Source organism: Amblyomma maculatum, chromosome 9 (assembly GCF_055883805.1).
Source record: "Amblyomma maculatum isolate TAMU_Amacu chromosome 9, ASM5588380v1, whole genome shotgun sequence".
Taxonomy (NCBI): Eukaryota; Metazoa; Arthropoda; class Arachnida; order Ixodida; family Ixodidae; genus Amblyomma; species Amblyomma maculatum.
In genome coordinates, this window is record NC_139352.1 from 103,351,382 (window position 1) to 103,372,801 (window position 21,420).

The 21,420-nt window shown below is 45.1% G+C and overlaps 2 protein-coding genes across 2 annotated transcripts in view; one reads left to right on the top strand and one right to left on the bottom strand.

The window, feature by feature from the left end:
• Window positions 1-9,624, top strand: part of LOC146180078 (thyrotropin-releasing hormone-degrading ectoenzyme-like) — a 46,890-nt gene extending 37,266 nt beyond the window's left edge. Inside the window, exons 11-12 of the mRNA XM_084579932.1 lie at window positions 7,813-8,082; window positions 9,402-9,624. Of these exons, the coding sequence (XP_084436058.1) occupies window positions 7,813-8,082; window positions 9,402-9,624 (493 nt within the window). The remainder of the gene's footprint in view (window positions 1-7,812; window positions 8,083-9,401) is intronic.
• Window positions 1-21,420, bottom strand: part of LOC146180075 (uncharacterized) — a 348,140-nt gene that overhangs the window by 192,541 nt on the left and 134,179 nt on the right. The gene's annotated exons all lie outside the window — the stretch shown is intronic.

Below are 21,420 nucleotides of genomic sequence, written 5' to 3' on the forward strand. Positions count from 1 at the left end.
TGGATTTCGAAAAAGCATTTGATAAAGTCCCGCCCGCGCGCCTAATTTTTAAACTGTCACGCCTAAACCTTCATCCCCTAGTTCTGGATTGGATTCGAGCCTTCCTTACTGATCGTTATCAATTCGTTCATGCTAACTCACACTCGTCATCCCTCTCCCCTGTCTTGTCTGGCGTCCCTCAGGGGACCGTTTTAGGCCCTCTTCTGTTCCTTATCTACATAAATGATTTACCCTCTAACATCAGATCTAATGTCCGACTCTTTGCGGATGATTGCGTCATCTACCGCCCAATACATAATTCCTCCGACGCCACCATTCTTCAAGAAGATCTCGCACGCGTCGAAGAATGGTGTAGTACTTGGCTCATGTCCCTAAATAGCAGTAAAACGTCACTTATTTCTTTCCATCGCCGGCGCAACCACCGTGAAAATACTTATACAATTATCAACAATCCTATTTCATCCGTTGACTCATACAAGTATCTTGGTATCCATTTAAGTAAAGATTTAACCTGGTCGCATCATATTCACCACATCAACAATTCAGCCAATCAAGTTCTAGGGTATTTGCGCCGTAACCTATCACTAGCTCCCCCTCCCATTAAGCTTCTTGCTTACATAACTTTCATACGTCCTAAACTTGATTACGCATGTGCTGCATATGATCCCCACTATACTAACCTAATCACCACGCTCGAAGCAGTCCAAAACCGCGCCGCCAGATTCATTTGCTCAGACTACTCTCGCTATACTAGCGTTACAGCACTAAAATCTCAGCTTAATCTCCCAACACTGGCCTGTCGGCGTAAAATCGCCCGTCTTTCGCTGTATCATAAATTTTATCACACTTCCGATCATGAAACTGCCCCGATAACACGCGCTCATCGCTTTTCTCGTCATAGTCACCCTAACGCCGTCTACCCTGAACGGGCCCGCACCGAAACATATAAAATGTCATTTTTTCTTCGAACAGCCAATGACTGGAATGACCTTCCATCCGAAGTGGCGGCCATCACCAATCGTGTTCTATTCAAAACCGCCATTGAAGACCATCTGTGTTCGTATTAACTTTTTGTTTGCCCACCCCTCATGTAATGTCCCCTGTGGACCCTTGAGGAAACAATAAATAAATAAATAAAACGGAAACTGGGCAGGATGCTTTAATAAAACAAAGTGTAAAAATCCGAAAATGTTTAGAGATTCTCACTAAAACAATTCCGTGAGCACTGCAGAATCGCCAGTGGAGAAATGCGAGTGTTGCTGCTGCCCACGGTACATCGCTCGCCCCTTGTCTAACACAGCCAGCGTTCTATTGATCGCGTCAAAGTTCGCGGGCGGTCTGTCATTGGTTTACAGGAAAGGAAAGGAAAAGCGTAGCATCTGTCACTCGCAGAATCCCACTACTATCATCCTCACGGTACAGAAGGAGAATTATGATGTACATACGTTTCGCTATACCGCGCGTGGCGCAAATGGCTAAAGTGCTCGGCTTGGGATCCAAAAGATGTGGGCTGGATTCTCAGGAAAGCCAGAGTTTTTATTTTTCCGGTGACGTCATCAGGACGATTAACAAGTGGAATCCCTCTAATCCCACGGAATCTCGCGAAGAAGTCTGACACTTCTCGAGGACGCATGGACGGACACGCTAGCGAGTGATGAGCCTTGAAAGGCTTTCGCTTTAATAAATGTCGAAATTGATTTTACAGACACTTAATACACTAACGGAATACTTCGTGCGTGCAATCACGGCCGAAGTCCCGCGGAAAGCACTTCGGTGACTAAGCTTCCCTCGCGGATTATTATTCGCAGTTGCGGGAGACGTTACGTGCCTGGCAACATACACACCTCAAAGTTTAGTCTGGGGCAGACGCACCACTTTGGCTTGGAGCCTTGCTTTGAATTGTCGATTATGGTGTGGAATCAATGTGCTTTGTCGGAGGGAGCTAGTTGAGCGGCCATAGCCACCTCACTTTTACAGGAGAGAGACATTAGTGTATGAGACCGCAATGAAATTGCCACACTCTTTGTAGAGACATATTATTTACAGCGTAAGCGAAATCCTTTCTTACTCCATATAAATCGCCTCTTCAGTGAGCTTAATCGTCGGTAGCTCAGTAAGTTTGCACTATTGGCTCGCCTAAAAGGACAGACGCGTTGAGCATGTATTCCATGCCACAATCTAATCTAGTTTCTTTGTATTCTTCGCCAAATTGAGTCTCCGGGACTGAATGTCGACTTCTGCTTTTCCCAAAACTTTGAATCCGTACAAAGCCTGCCCCTTTAAGCAGCTCTTTACAGCTCTCTGATTACAGATCGCCATAAAATGAACTTGCGTAAAAGGGTGAACTGGTTGTGCTTGCTGCAAGGCTGCCATTCGTTAAACCCATTCCGAAAGGAAGTATTCACGTCTTCTCGTTGTCTCATTTAGATCACATCACCGTTTAACGGTGCGGTACTCCGCGAAATCTCTGGATGGCTACATTTTGCTCAGAAAAGGTAGAATCGTACATGGTGAGCAAAAAAAAAAAAAAAAAAAAAAAAAAAAGAACTCTTGTGGCCATATGGATACGCTTCGGTGGATGTCAATAGTTCTTGCTCTATTACAACTCCTTGCCACTTTCGGGGACTCCCATACATATTGGACAGGCACCATTCCTTCTTCGATGGAGTTCGTGATCGAATTTCTCTCGCAATGGCACATAATAGCTCCGGCGGTTAGCTCCGTAAACAGAACGAAGGCACCGGAGAGGCGGTGGTCCCCGGAGTGGACCACGGAACAGGACTTAATTTTCTTCAACAGCGAACCTTGCGTGGGGAATTTCTTTCATTTGTAGCCGTATATGACCACGCTCGGTTAGATGCTACTGAGACAATTACTTCCTTCGTATGAACGCATTTTGTAGAGAAGACCACACGGCTACACTAGGCTAGTAGAAGCACATTTCGTGGATCCGGACAGAGGCCAATACTGCGCATGCGCCGTTACCATGGCAACAAGCTGCGCTAATCTACAGGTATTCCACCGCTGTGCTTGATGCAGAGAGAAGGAGGAGGGTAGCGTCATCTCGCAGATGCGCGCACCTGGCGTGCCAGCGTGAAGGGAAGGGTAGTTCCCGCACTGGGCATGCGCGTGCCGCCGCGGAGAGCTGACCAAGTGGACCAGAAAAGCGCCTTTTCAGCCCTGAGCCCGGCTCAGGGCTGAAAAAAGATTCTTCCTGGAACACGTGTGACGTTTTTAAAGTGAACACTGGTTGTGTTCCATGGAACGCTCGGTCGCCCGCAGTCAAATCTTTCGCCTCACATTCGGTTCAGCAGCGTTGAACCCCCCTCATTTTGTACCTCAACATGTCAGAGGGTGCGTAATGTAAGTGGACAAAGTTACGGTTAGGAACGCAGAGAATAACGACTGTTGAGGCAGTTTGAAATTAAGCTATGGAAACTTTATGAGCGAGAGGGCAGGGTCGAAGTCCAATCTAAATTGAAACCGCCTGCAACGCGAATTTACTCGGCAGCATCTCCATTCTAGTGAAAAATCTGCGATTTGCTGATGACATTGCCTTGCTAAGCAACTCGGGGGATGAACTGCAAATAATGATTGATGACCTAGACAGAAAAAGTAGAAAGGTAGGCTTGAAAATCAATATGCAGAAGACTAATGTAATGTTCAACAGCCTCGGGAAGGAACAGCAGTTTACATTAGGTAGCGAAATACTGGAAGTAGTAGGCGAATATGTCTACTTAGGACAGGTAGTAACCGCAGATCCGGACCATGAAAAGGAAATAACAAGAAGAATAAGATTGGGATGGAGCGCATTTGGCAAGCACTCGCAGATTATGACTAGCAGCTTACCGGTATCGCTCAAGAGGAAAGTATACAACAGTTGCATCTTGCCTGTACTCACCTATGGGGCTGAAACGTGGAGGCTAACCAAGAGAGTTCTACTTAAGTTGAGGACAACCCAGAGGGCTATGGAACGAAAAATGGTAGGGGTAACATTAAGAGATAGAAAGCGTGCAGTGTGGGTCAGAGAAATAACTCAAGTTACCGACATTCTAGTGGAAATTAAGAAGAAGAAATGGACATGGGCAGGACATGTAGTGGGAAGAGAGGATAACCGATGGTCGCTGAGGGTAACAAACTGGATTCCAAGGGAAGGAAAGCGTAGCAGGGGGCGGCAGAAAGTTAGGTGGGCGGATGAGAATAAGAAGTTCGCAGGGGTCAAGTGGATGCAGCTAGCACAGAACCGGGTTAAGTGGAGAAATATGGGAGAGGCCTTCGCACTGCAGTGGGTATAATCAGGCTGATGGTGATGATGATGATCTCCATTCCGAATGTCTCAAATACCTGTTTTGAACAGGATCTTGAATTTTGTGTGTTTTTGAGCTGTTCTACTTTATACGGTATCTTACATGATGGAGTATTGAGTCAATAATAATTACAAAAAAAATGTGATTTTTCTGAAAAGCTACAGAAGATATTTGCAAGAACACAGCCAACGATAAGACCTGAAAATGTCTTTCGAGCACGTAAGGTTGACACCAAAAAAAAAAAAGGAAAAACAATAATGATGCCCCTGCTATCCACACTAGCTAAATCCGGGGCCGGAGCACCTTAGGAGGTCTTCAAGCTTTCGGTACAACCGACGAGTTGCCCACGCAGGACCCTTTCAAGGCCAAAAACAAGATGGCTGTGGGACTGAGTCGATCGATTAAGTAGACGTTGGTCACTTTTTGATACATCGCTCGCTTCTTTCTGAAGGCGGGAGTTCAAAGTAACGGTAATGTCACTAAGTTGCGACACCATTGTCGTCGCTGTAAGCAGTTTTATTCCTGTTGTTCCTTGTGTAGGGAAGGAAATCCTTTTCCGAAGTAAAGACAGTTCTAATGGCATTCCTGCAACTTACAATAATAATAAAAAAAAGCGTGGGTTGGGGGGCAGAGCTGAAATTCTCTTTCGCTGCTCTTTAGGCAAGAAAAAATTTCCATCGAGAGTAGGCGCTTTAGCGTTTAGTGCTTCGTCACGCAGCGGGGCATGTGACTGTACGTGATCGCTTAGGGACAGCAAATAGGCTCATGGTTCAGGAAGCTTCGGTGGCAGTATATTTGGATTCGCATCAGCAAATAAGAATAAAATAAGCGAGCTGAGTCGTTATGTAGATAATTGTTCAAAACATTTATAATAGAGGCCGACTGTTGTATGTACAGTCGTGAGCAAAAGTGGAGAGACCATGCACTTCGAGGAAACTACCCGCCAGCTTTTTCTGACAGTGAAACAGTTATTCTGAGAAGTGCATTAGGTACCATGCATAATATACTTGCCTTCTTGCCTGAGCAATTTTCTCTGGCACATCTTTTTATACATCAAAAAACCAATCGTAGCAGTTAGCGTGGTCTCTCCACTTTTGCTCATGACTGTACATGCATTGATAGTGAGACCGCGGTATTGAGCCGTAGTACGTGTTTAATTACCGCGCTTTTTTTTTTTTTTTTGCTCTGTCTCTTCAAGCATCGTGTTCAGTTCACTTCGATTGCTTCTGTATTGTACTTGAAAATATTGCTTGCTTCCCCATGCTACGTTGCGCAGTGCCCCTTGGACAGAGCTGTCAGCTCGAAGATTACGGCAGCAATTTTTCCAGTTCTTGTTTGAATACTATTGACTGTTTAACAGGTTCATCCATTTCTAGTCAAAACGAGCTCACTGCTTTCAAAGCAACAAGGCAACCAATGCAGGCACGCATCGAAGCGAAACAATACAAGCACTGAGGAACTCCAATGCGTTGTGTTTCGTATGGCCTGCAACTTGGCTTTATTGCGTGGCTGGGTAGGCTGCAATGCGCTTTCAAAGCAGTTTCCTTGTTGTAGCTAAACGTGGATGAAATTGTACGTAGATAGTATTAATTTCTGCACGCTATCAGTTAAGCACCCTTGCTTTTCCTGATGTATAAAGGAAAACGTTTTGCATTTTTTTTTCTTTCTGGCCGTAGGCATGGATCCAAGGAAATCGAATGCAATGTGTACACGTTATTGTTGATCGATCCGCCTATGTATACGATAGCTCCGCAGCGTCGACTACCATTCCGTTTTAGTGCGAATGACGTCCTGCGGACGGGAACAGGCGAGCAAAGCTCTTGGCAACGATGTCACGCCTGACTCCTTATTGGTCTGTCAAATTGTGATGTCAAAGTCCACTGCCCATGCGCCAGCTATATCGTGAAACCAGGATAAACCCGTGTGTGTGTGTGTGTGTGTGTGTGTGTGTGTGTGTGTGTGTGTGTGTGTGTGTGTGTGTGTGTGTGTGTGTGTGTGTGTGTGTGTGTGTGTGTGTGTGTGTGTGTGTGTGTGTGTGTGTGTGTGTGTGTGTGTGTGTGTGTGTGTGTGTGTGTGTGTGTGTGTGTGTGTGTGTGTGTGCGTGTGCGTGTGCGTGTGTGTGTGTGTGTGTGTTCATAGAAGTGCAAGAAAAAATAGACGTTATCCAGTGGCATTGGCTGAAGGACCAATCAATGCAAGGTTAGCTTCAAAATTCAGCGAATGGGACCAGAAGTAGAAAGCAATAGGCTTTCGACAGACGTCTGCTCAATCGTCTCGGAGCAATTGGTGCTATGAGTCCAAAAACCGCGACAAGCTGAGGGAAGGTTGACATCAATTCTGGGTCGGCTTCCAAGTCAATGTACTTCAGTGGTCCTGACAGTGAATATAAAGGTAAAGGTTGTTATTGAAATGTCTTCTGAAATCAGTTTTGCTGGCACAATATACGGAATAAGTCCCCATCCACCAGCCGTGCTTCTTTTTCTCAATTGACCGAGGCAGGGCGCTACGTCACTACATTGTGGTAGTTTATTGCCTGCAACACGTTCCGTTGTTCCTAACTGGCCTTGTAATCAAGCTTATTGGCCTGAAAAAAGTTGCAGTATGATGACAACAATAACAATCGAGCCGTATGTCGTCAACGAAGTAGTGCATTCTTTTTGCCCTTATAGGTGTTCAAAAATTTGTGTCTGTAACAGAAGAAATGGACTCATCAACGCACTTTAAAAACCCCGAAAACCTTGCAATATGCAGAGGTTCCTGTAGACAGGGAGATCTGCACAACCCCAAAAAGGAAATGCAAATCAATGAAGCAAGCCACAACATGCGAGCCCAGACTTGTACAAAAGAGAAGTTTCAATACTTGCTGCAGTCACAGGCCACAATAACGATTACAAGCGCCTGGCAGAAGCCACTTTGCTGAAACTTTATGAAATGTTACGTGCCACACTGTGCCTTGTAAGGCGATAGAATAGACCACTCGCAACTCCAATGGAGTAAACCTCATAGTTCAATTAATAATCCACCTGCGTGCCTGCGACCTAACCGAGACTTTACCCAGAATGCGCTTAGCCCCTAACAAGCGCTCATAACGTGAACTGATTGGCAAGTTGACAGGACATGGTAAAAACTGAAGCAGCCCAACGGTACGGGGACTGCAGTAAACAAGAAGACAAACAGCGCCGTGTTTGTCACCTTACCTCCTCCGGGCCTCGCGACGTTGCGCTCATTACTCTGTTGCTAACCACAAATAACAGCGAGAGAAAGCAGATGGCTACGCAGTATGAAAGAGCACAGGACATAGGTTTAGGGGAGCCTCAGTTCGCCCTGGCGGGAGCTTCAGTTCAAGTCTAGACAAAGACAAGTCTCCTTGTCGAAACTTTGGCTCGGCTTGCGAACAAGGGCTGCCTTTAAAATCTTGCAGTTCTTCCATAACCACAAATACGTGACAGTTTGGAGAGGATAAGAATTATGTGTACACGCATAATACTACTCCCTCGATTCCCAGCATCGGACCACTGCAGTCGGGGGCCTTGCTGCTCTTCCCGAACATGGCCTCACCCGCCAGAACCCTCTACAATGCGCGGTTGTGGGGTCTGCTGTTCGCACTGCTTGACAGCCCCCTGTTTGAGACTGTGCCCATCATAAACAGGGCGGCCATCCAGCAGGACCTGGCAGCCTTCCTGCGCAACGGAGACTTGGGCGTCGCGGTCTATGTCGCTGGAATACGCTACATATGGCGGGAAACGAGCCGCGCCGTGTGGAGGGCGTTTGCTAAGTAAGGAGTGTTAACCATCGTTATGCCTTGCCTAAGTCCAATCAGCGCGTGCCCAACTGACATATCTCTATAACAACCTATTCAGTTACTGCAAATATCTGTAAAACTCCTCCATAATTGTACCTTTCGGTGTTCACGTCCTCGGATGCACTTACGGATGAAAATACCAGCGACCTTGCCAGCTACGTTCAACACTACATGAATATAGCCAGCTAATATGGGAAACGCCTGTAAGCTTGTTGAGTCAGTGGGTCAAGGTGAAAAGAACGAACGGTCATACTTTTTCTTAATGTAAAGGTAATCTAGGCAACACCTATGTATCTCATCGTCATGAAATATATCCACAGTTATTTTGTTTCTGGATAAATCCGAGGAAATATACTTGAAGAAGAGGAGTTGTCGGGCTAGTTTTTGTTTTTGCAGGGCGTAGCAGCACGGGGACAAAGCACGGAGGAATAAGTACGACAAACGCGCATCTTGTCTACCTGACTACTTACTCTGCGTTTTAAACCTGAGAAAGGTCGTTAACAGGAAGCAGGGTGAGCGCGTCCTGCAAATACTTTGCAACATCTTTTTGCCAGGTCATCTTTCCGGACGCAATGCGCATAGGGCAATGTTTTTCTTTTGTGTTTTTAATGTAAAAAAAAATTATTTTTAACTAGTCTTTTTCTCGTCTTCTATTGCTCGAAAAAGCTGGTCCAGTTTCAACCGCTCGCGCAATTTTTCTGCGGTATTTCTTATCTTGGACACAGATGCATCGGATCATGCAACAAAGGCTGACTGGACAGTTTCCGTCGCTTTAGAAATGTACACCCGTTCTGGAAGGATCCCAAACCCTCCTTGCTTTTTGCAGCTAAATATGACAAGTTCCTCACTTTTAAGTGCGAAATCGTTTTCCTTCCTAAACGGGACCTTTAGAGCTGCATCGCGTCACCACATTTACTAGAATAGCAGCTTGGGCATGTTGGTTATGCATCTTGAGGTAACAGCGCGGAACGTGGACGGGAGCACAAGATTAGAAAACGACACAACACAAGCAGCGCTCGTTGTGTCGTCTTCTAATCTTGTGCTCCAGTCCACGTTCCGCGCTGTTACCACATTTACGCCGTCCGCAATACATCGTTCAGCTTCACCGTGGGGGGGAGTTGTATTGCGGACAAAGTAGATGCATAAGACTTGCTTGGCCATGATCGCCACTTGTTGGTCCTACTTGTTCCTCCCTGCTTTGCCCTTGTCCTGCTACGCGCTTCAAAAGTAGACGAGAAAAAGCTTTCCGGAAGGAGAGGCAACCGATTATTTGCGCGCGGGCGACGGCGCAGGGAGTACCGGGAGATCCACAAAATGGGCTCGAAGATCCCACTGGCGCAACTGGACGTGCTCGTATACAATCTCACTTCGTGGCACACGCCTCAGAGCGACGCTAACCGGAGGTTCGACCACCACACGCTCCCTTTCGTCCAGGAGGTGCAGTGCCTGGCCTCCGGAAAGAAGGGGTGCGAAGAAAACGGCAACGAGTTGGACGAGTGGGACTTCGTGATATGATCACGAGTTGCGGAAGACATACTTCGCGGCAGCGCTCCTAAAAACGCCGTTCTTTTTCTGGGGCCGTGCACTTTACGACAGTATTGCCATTTATAGATAGATACGGTTTTCTTTTCCTGCATTACGAACTTTTTAATGTCCGTTTTCACTAGCAAAGAGAATGCGACAAAGCAACCTATATAGTCTGTTGCAAAAGCAACGCTTATTTGTTCATGTATTGTGTTGGCAATGCTCATATAGTCGCAAACGCCTGGTCATTATTTTGATCTAGTTTTGAAAACGACGTAATGCTTCTAAATTACCGGCATCGCTTATTTGTTTTATCAATGAAGGTGGAATGCTATCTAGTACTAGGCATGTGCACGCTCATTAAAAATGCTCACTAAAGATCACATGTGTCTGAATATATGGAATACAGATATTTATATATACATTAATACATAATATTACAAGGGTATTTTATAACAATCGACACGTGGTACAGAAATCTGTTGGACTTGACAACTGTTTTCTTGAAAATGCCTATGCCAGGTTTCCACACTACAGCTAAGCTACCAAGATTCGGAGAAGCAGCTGTGTTACTAATGTTTTGAAAGAGGCCCGCCACGGTGGCTGAGTAGTTAAGGTGCTCGGCTACTTAGTATTGCTTACAGACATGGTTTCGATTCCAACCCTGGTGGTGATGTTTCAATAAAAGTGGCACGCATGTTTCGTGTGTTCTGTGCGATGGGAGTTGTTCCGATAATCCTATGTGCGGAATAATAACTGTGAGCTCTTGACTACGTCAACTCTCATATCGCATGTCGTTTTTGGACCGTAAACCCATGCAGCAGAGCACAACGTGACAATACATTTGTAACATATTAATGCAATTTAATTTATGATATAGTTTGAACACAAAACTAAAGAAGTTGCGTTGCTCGCAAAGCTACATTTTTTGCTCGCTCCCTGCTTCAGGTAATATTCATACCCCTCCTAAGGCATGCTTCATGTAACTCGCCCACTGAAGAGCCCCGCCTTAATTTGTAACTAGCTTTAAGACAAAGTCACAGCTAAAATCCGACGCTTCTATCGACGTACTGCCCTTTGCCACGATGGCAGAGTTTGCTTTAGGCAAGTATCGTGGCGATCACTGGAAACACAACGTACTATTTTCCCGCTGCCACATCAAAATTGTCTCTCAGCCCGATTCCCAGTTATACAACCCAAATATCAATATTAATCGGCCGAATACTGGTACTATGCTGGCGATGTTCGGCCCACCATGGAACCGCTGCGTTGCCGACATATTACCGATATTGCTCCGGTATTGTTCCGGTAGGTCGTGTCGCCTGGGAAGTATTTATTTTGCAGCAGTAGCACGCGCATCGCCTGTCCGTATTCAATTTTAAATAAAGATGAGAGGGAACTAGAATATATCGTGACTCCCATCGATACCATGACACCCATCGTGATCTCAGCGGTTACTGCAAGGCAATATTCTACTCTGATGCTATTTTCATTCCTTGCACCATGTCCAGTACAGCTCTCTGTGCACGAAAAGAACGTACATCCGGTCCCCGCGCTGCACACAATATATCAACCAAAGGTGTAAAAGGAAAGTGGCGGAGAATCAATTGAAGCGCCCGGTGCCTGTGAATGGCCAACAAAATGAAGCCAAATGACGTCGCTAATAAAAAGCCCTTTCATTTCCTCGGCTTACGTTCTTCGTAATACTATTCTTGTGACTTTTTATTCTTCCGAACAGTGAAGCCACGTGTGCAGAACCATGAGCGACAAAAACAGAAAAGGGGTTTGCGTATCAATGCTACCTCAGTGGATGCTGGCTGAGTACCGAAGCGGTTGGAGTATCCGAAAACAGGCCGACATCCATTCTTTCCAGTTCGCAATGGTCGAACTCTCGAATGTCGGCCTCTGCAGTCATGAATGCATTCAATTGTTTACGACAGGTGTTCAGGCCAAATTGCTGGGAGGAGGTATACCACATTGCTGGATATGACATCGCCGCGAAAACGACAGATACGGCAGCGAATACAGAGCGCCGGTCGCTTCAGCGGCGTGTTATCTCTAGGCTGGTCTCATCCTCGTTGCTGCGATCAGGTGACAGCGAGGAGATTAATTATTTCTACCGCGGAGCGCTTTTCTCCGTCCCAGCCACGGACTACGCCTCGTGGACACGGCAGAGAGCGGTCGATACGGACACCGTGCGATGGCAGGAGTAATAGAAGTGTCGCATTCACCGTGCTCGCCGGACGAACCTTCGGGTATTAAAAGGAAAACGCTAAGGAGTTAGCTTCCGACAGCCTTCACATGTCGCGCCGAAATGACGCAGGAGAAGTCGAATTTTTACTAAATTGTGCCGAAGTTCCTACATATGTTTTGCAAACATCACATTCTGAGGAATAATCTTCCGGGAAAATCACCGCTTCTGCCTGGACATCCTATGACCTCCAAATTCTACAGAAAGGCACAATGTTCATCGAATACAAGCAAGATTTGTTTCTCAGCATGGGAGTTGCTGAAATTTATAATCGCGCACTATTTTCCCTGCCCTATACGCTTGATCTAAAGCCCAACTGTCCTTCATTAAAGTCGTACACGCCCAACCAGATTTTTAGCCATGAATGCCATGAAAATCTCTCCGCAGCATCCACTCCGCACCTAACATGCGCCTGCAATGACGTCACATTTCGCACATGCGTTTTTCATAGCAATGTCACGGATTAGAACGGTCTTTCCCACAGCGTAGCTGCCAACACATGCTTATGACGATTATTTTTTAAATTGATGCAGTCATATAAATGACGTCACGTGATCACTTAAACCAAACAATTTTTGTATTCACATCCCTTGAGCAATACCCCCAACGTAGGGTCTTTAAGGCAATACGGTGAATGGAAAAACATCTGAATTGCACGCATAGCAGCCGGCTTGTGAATTCTACAGCAGTATGCATCGACTACACAAGTAAAAGTAGTGGTTGAAAGCATCTATAGCCTTATATACATCACCTCGACGAAATTCGGGTCAACCGAATGATTCAAGGGATAGTGAGGTTTGAAAAGGAAATCCCTGAGTAGTTTTCTGCTCTTTTCCTCTGCGCGTTTACTCTTGACCCTCCAAAAAGGGGACTCGAGTCGAGTTTTGTCTATATTTCATGTAAGCGGAGTTTATCCGATAAAATATTCCCGATGCAGTTGCTGTAAAACGAGCTTCACATCGTCGTAAACGCGGTCTGGCGTAAAGTACCTCTGCGCTAGCTGGCGCATCCTCCCTGACGACCTTTCATAAATTTTGCAAAATGCCGTGACGTGTCCTGCGGGGACGCAGGTCTTTTGCTGTTTGTTACGTGATTATCCGAGCGCTATGGACAAGCTCTTTACGCACGCGGCCGACCGGTAATGTTCAAACGCCGAAACTGCCCTCGAACGTCCTTACAATGAGTACTTGTCTAAAGCACGGAACAAAGCAAGGCGAGGGCAGGATGTGTGCAGCACTAACGACAGAGTGAAAGAAGAGAACTCAGTTGTAAACAAGTTTAACAAGTAACAAGTAAACAAGTTTAGCACAAGTTCTGTTCTCGCCTTTCTTTGTCCCGTCTTTTCGCTACGTTTCCGTTGAGCACTGGGACAATCTGTACGCAGATATTTGCTACCGCAAAACCTACAGGTGCCGCACACTCCCACTGTGGAAAGCGCTGTGCGACCGCGGTCTTCAACGCGAATTTAGGTGACCGCCCCGAACGCACGTTGTTCAACTGAAAACAAATGAGGGACTTTAGCGCCTAAAGTAGTGAAAGACGAAAGCCTGAGTGTCGCATTCTGCTACGCAACTGGCACTAATTAGTAAATAATGAATTAGTTAAATGATTGATTATTATTCAAGTAGGTAAATAATTCAGCAATTATTAATTAATTTATTGTTTAATAATGAATTGCTCAATTAGTCATCAATTTGGTAATTATTTAATTAATTAGTAATTGATCATTGATTGACATATGACTATATAAGGCACGCATTCGCGCATACTGTGGCGGTGCTTTGTGATTGGTCGAGACCTCTATGACGTCATCCCGCCTTGGCCAATCAGAACGCCGAAAAAGCGGGACACATTTTGTTCACCACAGCATCACCCATTAAAGGCTTTCGCCTTAAAAATGTCCTCTCTCAGCGCTGTAGCACATCGACAGGCTTTCGCTTCTAGCTGAATATGAGGATAGTGTGCCTAGAAAAGAAATTCTGTTGAACGGACAAGAGGAATAAAATGCTGACGTGGTATGTGTGTAGTAGTGTTGGTGCGGGATGACCTTAGTGTTTATTTCTCAATTAGCCTGAGAAATTCCCCGTTTATTATTTTGTACCGGGTAATAAATATGCGGACATCGTCATCCCTCAGGAGAACAGCAAAAAAAAGAACGTAAAAGAAGCCGTCACCCCAGCGCATGGAGCTTTCCCCAATTCCTTTAACTCCAGATAAACCGACTAGCAGCTAAACAAAATATCGACGCCCACTTTGCTAATCTTGCGCGAGGCCACGCTCTTGGACACAAAGCGGCAGACTGATCTCGCTAGATAACAGACGTTTTGTTCCAAAAAAAGAAGAGACGTCCAGCAGCCATTTTTACTCCAAGGTCGTGGAGCAAAGGGTGTTCTTCCCAACACTCCGCAACGCGGAGATAATAGTTTTTGGCATGCGCGAAAACACAAAATGAACCTAAAATAATGGCGCGTCGCACATATAATGGGCTCGCCGAAAAGGTTAAAACCCTTCACCGGACGCGCCAAACTAGACGCGACACGTACATCAGCAGAAGGTTTCGACATACGAGTGCTGCTTTCTTCACGTTTATTTTTTTTTTTTCTCGGCGCCAGAACGTAATCCATCACCTCTGAGCTTCTTTATCTGCTTAGAAGTTTTAAACGGCGTTACGAAAAGTGCGGCCAAGAAGCCTTTAAAGCGTCTGTCGAAACATCTTCGTGTAAGGTCACTGACAAAAGAAGCAACTAAAGAAATTAAACGACGAGATGAACCTGACTCCTCGATCGTAGCAGCCCGTCCAGGGATCGGCAATGAAATTAAAAAGACGCTGAGCGTTGTGCATAGCGATCATTTCGGAGGTCGTAGCCACTCCTAAATTTCGTGAGGAACGCGCATTTCACGTTGGCGCAGGTAGCGAAATATGCAGCGAACGCGATGCACTGAGGCAGGCTTGTGCAACGGACCGAAAATTACACCGACGTGAGTGATAGGCGCTCGATTCGAGCGCGGTTTTTGCGAACGATTTTTCCACGTCGCAATGCATTTGAGAAAACCGCCCGCCAAGGCGTAAAGGCGAAATCTGATTACTGTATACATGGGCTGCTCTGTGAATCACGAAACGTGAAATTTCTAGATTAAAGTTCGAAACCTGACCTTTCGGGGTTTCCTCAGCAAGTGTGATGGCAGCGATTTTGCTACCGTCAAGAACGAGCCGATTTAGTGGAACAGCGGCCACTGCCACGCAGCTGCAGCATCACAATTTCCCGGCTCAAGTTGCCTCAAAGATCTACGTTATGACACTAAAATTGAGTCAGCGATGTAATGTGTGCATTCATTGCTAAAGTTCAGCACAAAAATGTATTGGAATTTATGAACAATAAAGTTGGGCAGAGACGTAATGAGGGTGCTGCAGCGTCTGGGTCTCTGCAGCCTTAAAGTAGGGCAATGCGCAATTTAAAAAACGCCAGCTGCAAATGCAGTCGAAACCCATAATAAACCCGGCAAGATTTTGCGTGATTATGTGTGTACGCATAGGAAACAGAGTATTTGATTCGGCTTTGTTGCACGCTTCAATGAGCGGTCGTTTGATATTTTAGAAGCATTATATGAATGTTCTAGATGGCTTGGGGGAAAACATCCTCGGTCTGGCAACGCGCTGCTGCTCAGTGTAGCTGCTGCGCAGGGGCAGCAGAGTATGCTCGATATGTTCTCTCTACCACGATGAACCCACTGCAGCCGAAATCGCAGGAGACGGTTGCTGTGCCCGAACGCAGATCGTAATGTTATGCGGTGAAGCATTCGTTCCGGTCAAGGATGATGTAAGGAAGCACGAAGGACGCTCCAAGGTAGGCCTCACTAAGCGCTTAAAACTTCATCATCATCATCATCATCAGCCTGACTATACCCACTGCAGGGCGAAGGCCTCTCCCATATTTCTCCACTTAACCCGGTTCTGTGCTTGCTGCATCCACTTGACCCCTGCGAACTTCTTAATCTCATCCGCCCAACTAACTTTCTGCCGCCCCCTGCTGCGCTTTCCTACCCTTGGAATCCAGTTTGTTACCCTAAGCGACCATCGGTTATCCTCTCTTCGCACTACATGTCCTGCCCATGTCCATTTCTTCTTCTTAATTTCCACTAGAATGTCGGTAACTTGAGTTATTTCTCTGACCCACTCTGCACGCTTCCTATCTCTTAATGTTACCCCTACTATTTTTCGTTCCATAGCCCTCTGGGTTGTCCTCAACTTAAGTAGAATTCTCTTGGTTAGCCTCCACGTTTCAGCGCCATAGGTGAGTACAGGTAAGATGCAACTGTTATATGCTTTCCTCTTTAGCGATACCGGTAAGCTGCTAGACATAATCTGCGAGTGCCTGCCAAATGCGCTCCATCCCAATCTTATTCTTCTTGTTATTTCCTTTTCATGGTCCGGATCTGCGGTTACTACCTGTCCTAAGTAGACATATTCGCTTACTACTTCCAGTGCTTCGCTACCTAATGTAAACTGCTGTTCCTTCCCTAGGCTGTTGAACATTACCTTAGTCTTCTGCATATTGATTTTCAAGCCTACCTTTCTACTTTTCCTGTCTAGGTCATCAATCATTATTTGTAGTTCATCTCCCGAGTTGCTTAGCAAGGCAATGTCATCAGCAAATCGCAGATTACTGAGGTATTCTCCATCTACCCTTATCCCTAACTGCTCCCATTCCAAGTCTCTGAATACTTCCTCTAAGCAAGCTGTGAATAGCACTGGGGAGATTGTGTCTCCTTGCCTAACACCTTTCTTTATGGGAATTTTGTTACTTTCTTTATGCAGAACTATGGTTGCTGTGCAGCCACTGTATATATCTTCCAGCACTTTCACGTACGGCTCGTCTACCCCCTGATTTCGCAATGCCTGCATCACCGCCGAGGTTTCAACTGAGTCAAATGCTTTTTCGTAATCAATGAATGCTATGTATAAGGGCTGGTTATATTCCGAGCATTTTTCTATCACCTGATTGATGGTATGGATATGATCGATAGTAGAGTACCGTTTCCGAAACCCTGCTTGATCCTTTGCTTGATTGAAGTCTAAGGTTGTCCTTAGACTTCAATTAAATATTCAATTAAACTTAGGCTCATTTAAATATTGACGAAAGGAAAACGAGCTGTTCTTAAGACCTTCTCAATAAGGATCATTTTAGAGTTTGGCTGATAGTGTTAATAGCAAGGAAGTTTTTCACCGTATGAAAACGGACTGCACTAACTATTCAATCGGAAGTTCTTTCATGTCCCACGAATGTTATAAAGTAGTTGCATGGAAGGTCAGGACCAGCGAAATCTAAATATTGCACTCAAACATATGTGAACCGGAAGAAAATAAAAGGACAGCTTTTTTTACGCTTATAATAAGGCAGCAGCGTCATTTACTTTCGAGAAAGCTCCCGAAGGCAATTCATAAGGAATTCCGGCGAGGTTTAATATTTATCTTCAAGTCAATAACCCTGTCACCGAAGCTTTACTACAACGCCTCGTGGCAAGGTCAGCGTGTACTAGCAATTGGCCAGAGGACAGTGTTCCTAAGGAAAATACCATACTGTTAAGGAAAAAAATCTACATGGAATCGAAACATTAATCCCGCTCAGCGCGCAAACCAGTACTCCAGGCCGTTCTCGAGAGAGATATTAATCATCCTCGTCTAGCATGAGGATTATAGTAACGCTGACAATTACGATGCAGGTAGAGATAGTGATAATGACGGGAGTAACGATGATAAAGATGATGCTTTTAATAATAGTGATAATGTAGGTAGTACAAGGAGTGAAGGTGCTCCTTAAGTTTTTAAACGTCTTGAGGTTGAGTTCTAGAATTTAGGCGTACGCTCTCTACTCTTCTTACTTTAAATCTGTGACATGTGACAGACGCCTTTCCTTGGCGTTCTTTCCTTTTTTCCCCTTCCCACGTGTAGGGTAGGCGTCTGGGCATCGATCGCCTAGTTAGCCTGCCTGCCTTTCTATTATCTCTCTCTCTTTTTCTGTGCGGTAGTAGGATTGACAATGATGGTGAATTTAGCTGATAATGATGATAGTAGTGACAGTGGAGGTGTGATGACGATGAGCATCAAGAAACGTAACCAAGCTCAACGAATCTTTTTGCTTCATCTGGGTTTAGCAGGGTTAACCCACGGAAATGTTTTCTTCTTCAGATGTCCAAGTTGCTTATTTTGTTTGACAGAGCAGTAAACGTGAACATCATGAACAAGTAAAAATGCGACGGAACAAACATTCACCACAAGCGTTTGTTAGCGACAATAGGGAACCTGCGCTGGAGTTTTCCGCGTACCGCAAGCGCAGCCTAGTGGCCGTCGCGCCAATACCTTGGTAAGACGACTGAGTTTGCTGCGGCTGGAAGCGCTGAAGGAAATCTAATTTATCCCGCTACCAAAGGAATACTACTGGGTTTAGAAGTGCTCAGTTACGATAAAAAGACTACTCTGCACCCTATTACATCGCAGCTGTACAAAAAACAAAAACACAGTGGCGGTAGAACTCGGCATGATTCAAAACACTGGATGAGTACGGGGAATTGTTGAGCTTCTCGCCTGAGCGCTGCTCATTGCGCTTCATAACATGGCTTCGCCTGCCGTGCTGTTCATATAGAGTTCAGTTTATTCGCTTTTATCATTTGCGCAACGTGATTAGAACGTGTTGTGAAGGGTGCCTTTTAGAACTGGGCGTGAGTGGGGCCATTAAAAGATGGCGGCAACTCAAAGCCAACAAAGGGCGCACGTACGTGGCACCCTGATAAGCATATTGCGATAATCTAGATTATAAACCGAGAGAGTTACCAACCTATCCGAATACGCAGTATTTTGTCGGAATTGCGAAGAGTGTGGTAATGCCCTAACAGGCATGATTTCAGATTTCTTTCTGCATTAAACTATCGCAACTCACCTAGTAACCCTTCAACAATTTTTCAATTGGACAGTAAGTGAGCTGTGATTGAAAAAAAAAAAAACTTCACAATTAGAGAATCAATTTATTCGTTGTTTGCATCGAATAAAAGATGTATTGCTTCACAGAAGGCAAAATTCTTCTTTTTAATTTTTTTTTTATTTTGGTGGTTGACGAATCGCTGAAGAAAATTCGTGCAATATTTGTTTTAGCACAAGTAGAAATCAATAGGTAGATATTCTTCTTGCTGAATCCAGAACAACTTGCCTGTTGTAAATATCGCGCTATACGATCTAGCTGCTTCACGATGAATGATTGTTGTAAGGCACGTATGCTGCTAACTGACAATGATTGCTCGAATCTTTTATTTGGGCCCGAAATAGTATAGACACGCCGACCCCTAGTTGTATTCAGCGCACGGAGTCGTTGAAAGGGTGGGGGGGGATACATCAAAGTATAATAATGCACATCACACCTTTAAATTGTGCCTGCTGCAATTTTCATTCTGTGCCATGAATAGGGTATAACAACTTTCTTGTTTCAAGATCATACAGATTTTTTTAAAAATTGTCATCACCGATACTATACACCATATCATTCGACGCAGTTCATTCCTGACTCTTAAAATAGAGAGCGCGGGTTTAGATTGATTTTAGGTATGGCATCTCGCCTCCACGCTCTCACATTGTACAGCACCGATAATTTCCGCCCAACATTTATCAAAAGGACAATCGCGGCCACTTAACTATTTGCAGTGCTAACAGTGTGAGCCCTTTAGATGTTTTCTTCACAGAGGATCTCGGTGTTATTCGCTTGCAATTGCTAGTCTTTCGCTAGTTGTTATAAACAAGCAAGCGTCGAAACGCGGCTGCAGAATTTTGTTTCGTTACGATGCATTCAACGGCGTCGTCCTCAAAGGTTATAATTTGCGACACAACAGGCACCGTCTTAGTCGCCAAATTTTCTCATCGTCAAGTTAGTTGAATCATTACTCTTCCTCAGAAGGGCAGTAGGTAAGTACTGCACGCGTTCAATGCGTTTAACGCGCGCAGTATTCCCAAATCCTACCTAATGTTAGTAAAGCAGGGAGGTCGTTTCATTTGCAGTGATATATTTACCCTCCACTAGAGATGCCTCATCACAGGTGAATATTTCCAAGAAAGTGTCATGTCATTCACGGTCCAGAGATGCTCAACATAGCAAGCGCTCCACATCAAAACATCAAAAGAAAAAAAGAAAGACTGAACTCACGACAACCGTTTAAAGCCTGCGCGCAGCGACGTTATCCTCGATAATGCAGCGGCGGCGTGGCTCTTAGCCGAGTTCGCACACCGCTGAGGGATTAGGTTGTGCCTTTAAGTCAATCCAAAAAGGAAACTCCAAGTTCTTCTAAGATTAAATCTGCAATAAAAGCATTATGCACGAAATAGAAAGCTCACAATCCGTCGAAGGTCGCACCCACGGCACGAGTGGAGTGTGCCGTCCTTCTATACGCTTGCTCATTTTGAAACCAGGTGGCGCTGGTTGTCTGATTTTAAGAGCGCCCCCTGGGCAGTGCAGGTTCCCTATAGAGAACACGTATGCGCTCCACGAGCGCCGAGACAAGCAATATCGCAAATTTATAAAAGCATTCCATACCCCGAAATTGGACTGTAGCATTCGCATGTCCTCTGACTCGCTACAGCAGAACCGGATTGCAAAGAAGCGCCGGCATGTTACCTGGCATATGCGCTCTTAAGGCGAAAGCCTTTATAGGCTCAGGAGTGTGGACAGGATATGTGCGTCAGCGGAGGGGGCACCATCGGCACTGTAGAGAAATGAACTGACTGGTGAGTAAAAGAATGGCTGTATGAGGTAGAGGGTCAGAAATTTGGCTGTATGCAAAATTTATTTTATGTGGAGTAATTGGTTAACTAATTAGAGCCAAAAGAGGCAATCTGACGAGAAAGTAGCCAAGGACTTCGATATAGGGCGCAGACATCAAAACAGGCATACGCCGAAATTGGGCGAATAAAGTGGAAATGATGCAAAAGACTTACGAAAACTTTGCAAGGCTTTAATGTCAGCCCTCGTCATTGCGTTACAACATCAAAAAGGAGTCAGTCAAGTGTAAAAGAGGGAACAAGTAGTAAAAGAGACAAAAAACAGTAAAAACGGTACAAAAAGCAAACAAAGGGTAAAAACGTAAAAAGAAAAGTGACAAAGAAGTAAAATAAAGATATAAAGGAGCAAACAAGTGAAATACGGCGTATGAGGGCAAGTAGTCACAAAATAAACTAATTGTTGTATAAGTCGATAATCAATGTCCCCGCCGGCATCTCACTGCCTGTGTTGTCAGAACAATTTGGGGAACGAGTGTCATTTGTAGTAAGGAAACGAGAAAGAGAGTCGGGATGTGCGACTTTGCGACGTTGATAAAATTATTTTTGGTTACGTTTCTTCTTGCTTATAGCATCACACCATTATTGTCGTTGTTATCATCATGTTAGCAACGGTGTGAGGATATTTGTTTCTTGAAGACGTTTCTATGTGGTGTTGTTTCGAAAAGCAAGTTAGTGTGAGCGCCTGTCCTGTGTGTCTATATGGGAGTGTCTATTTGTT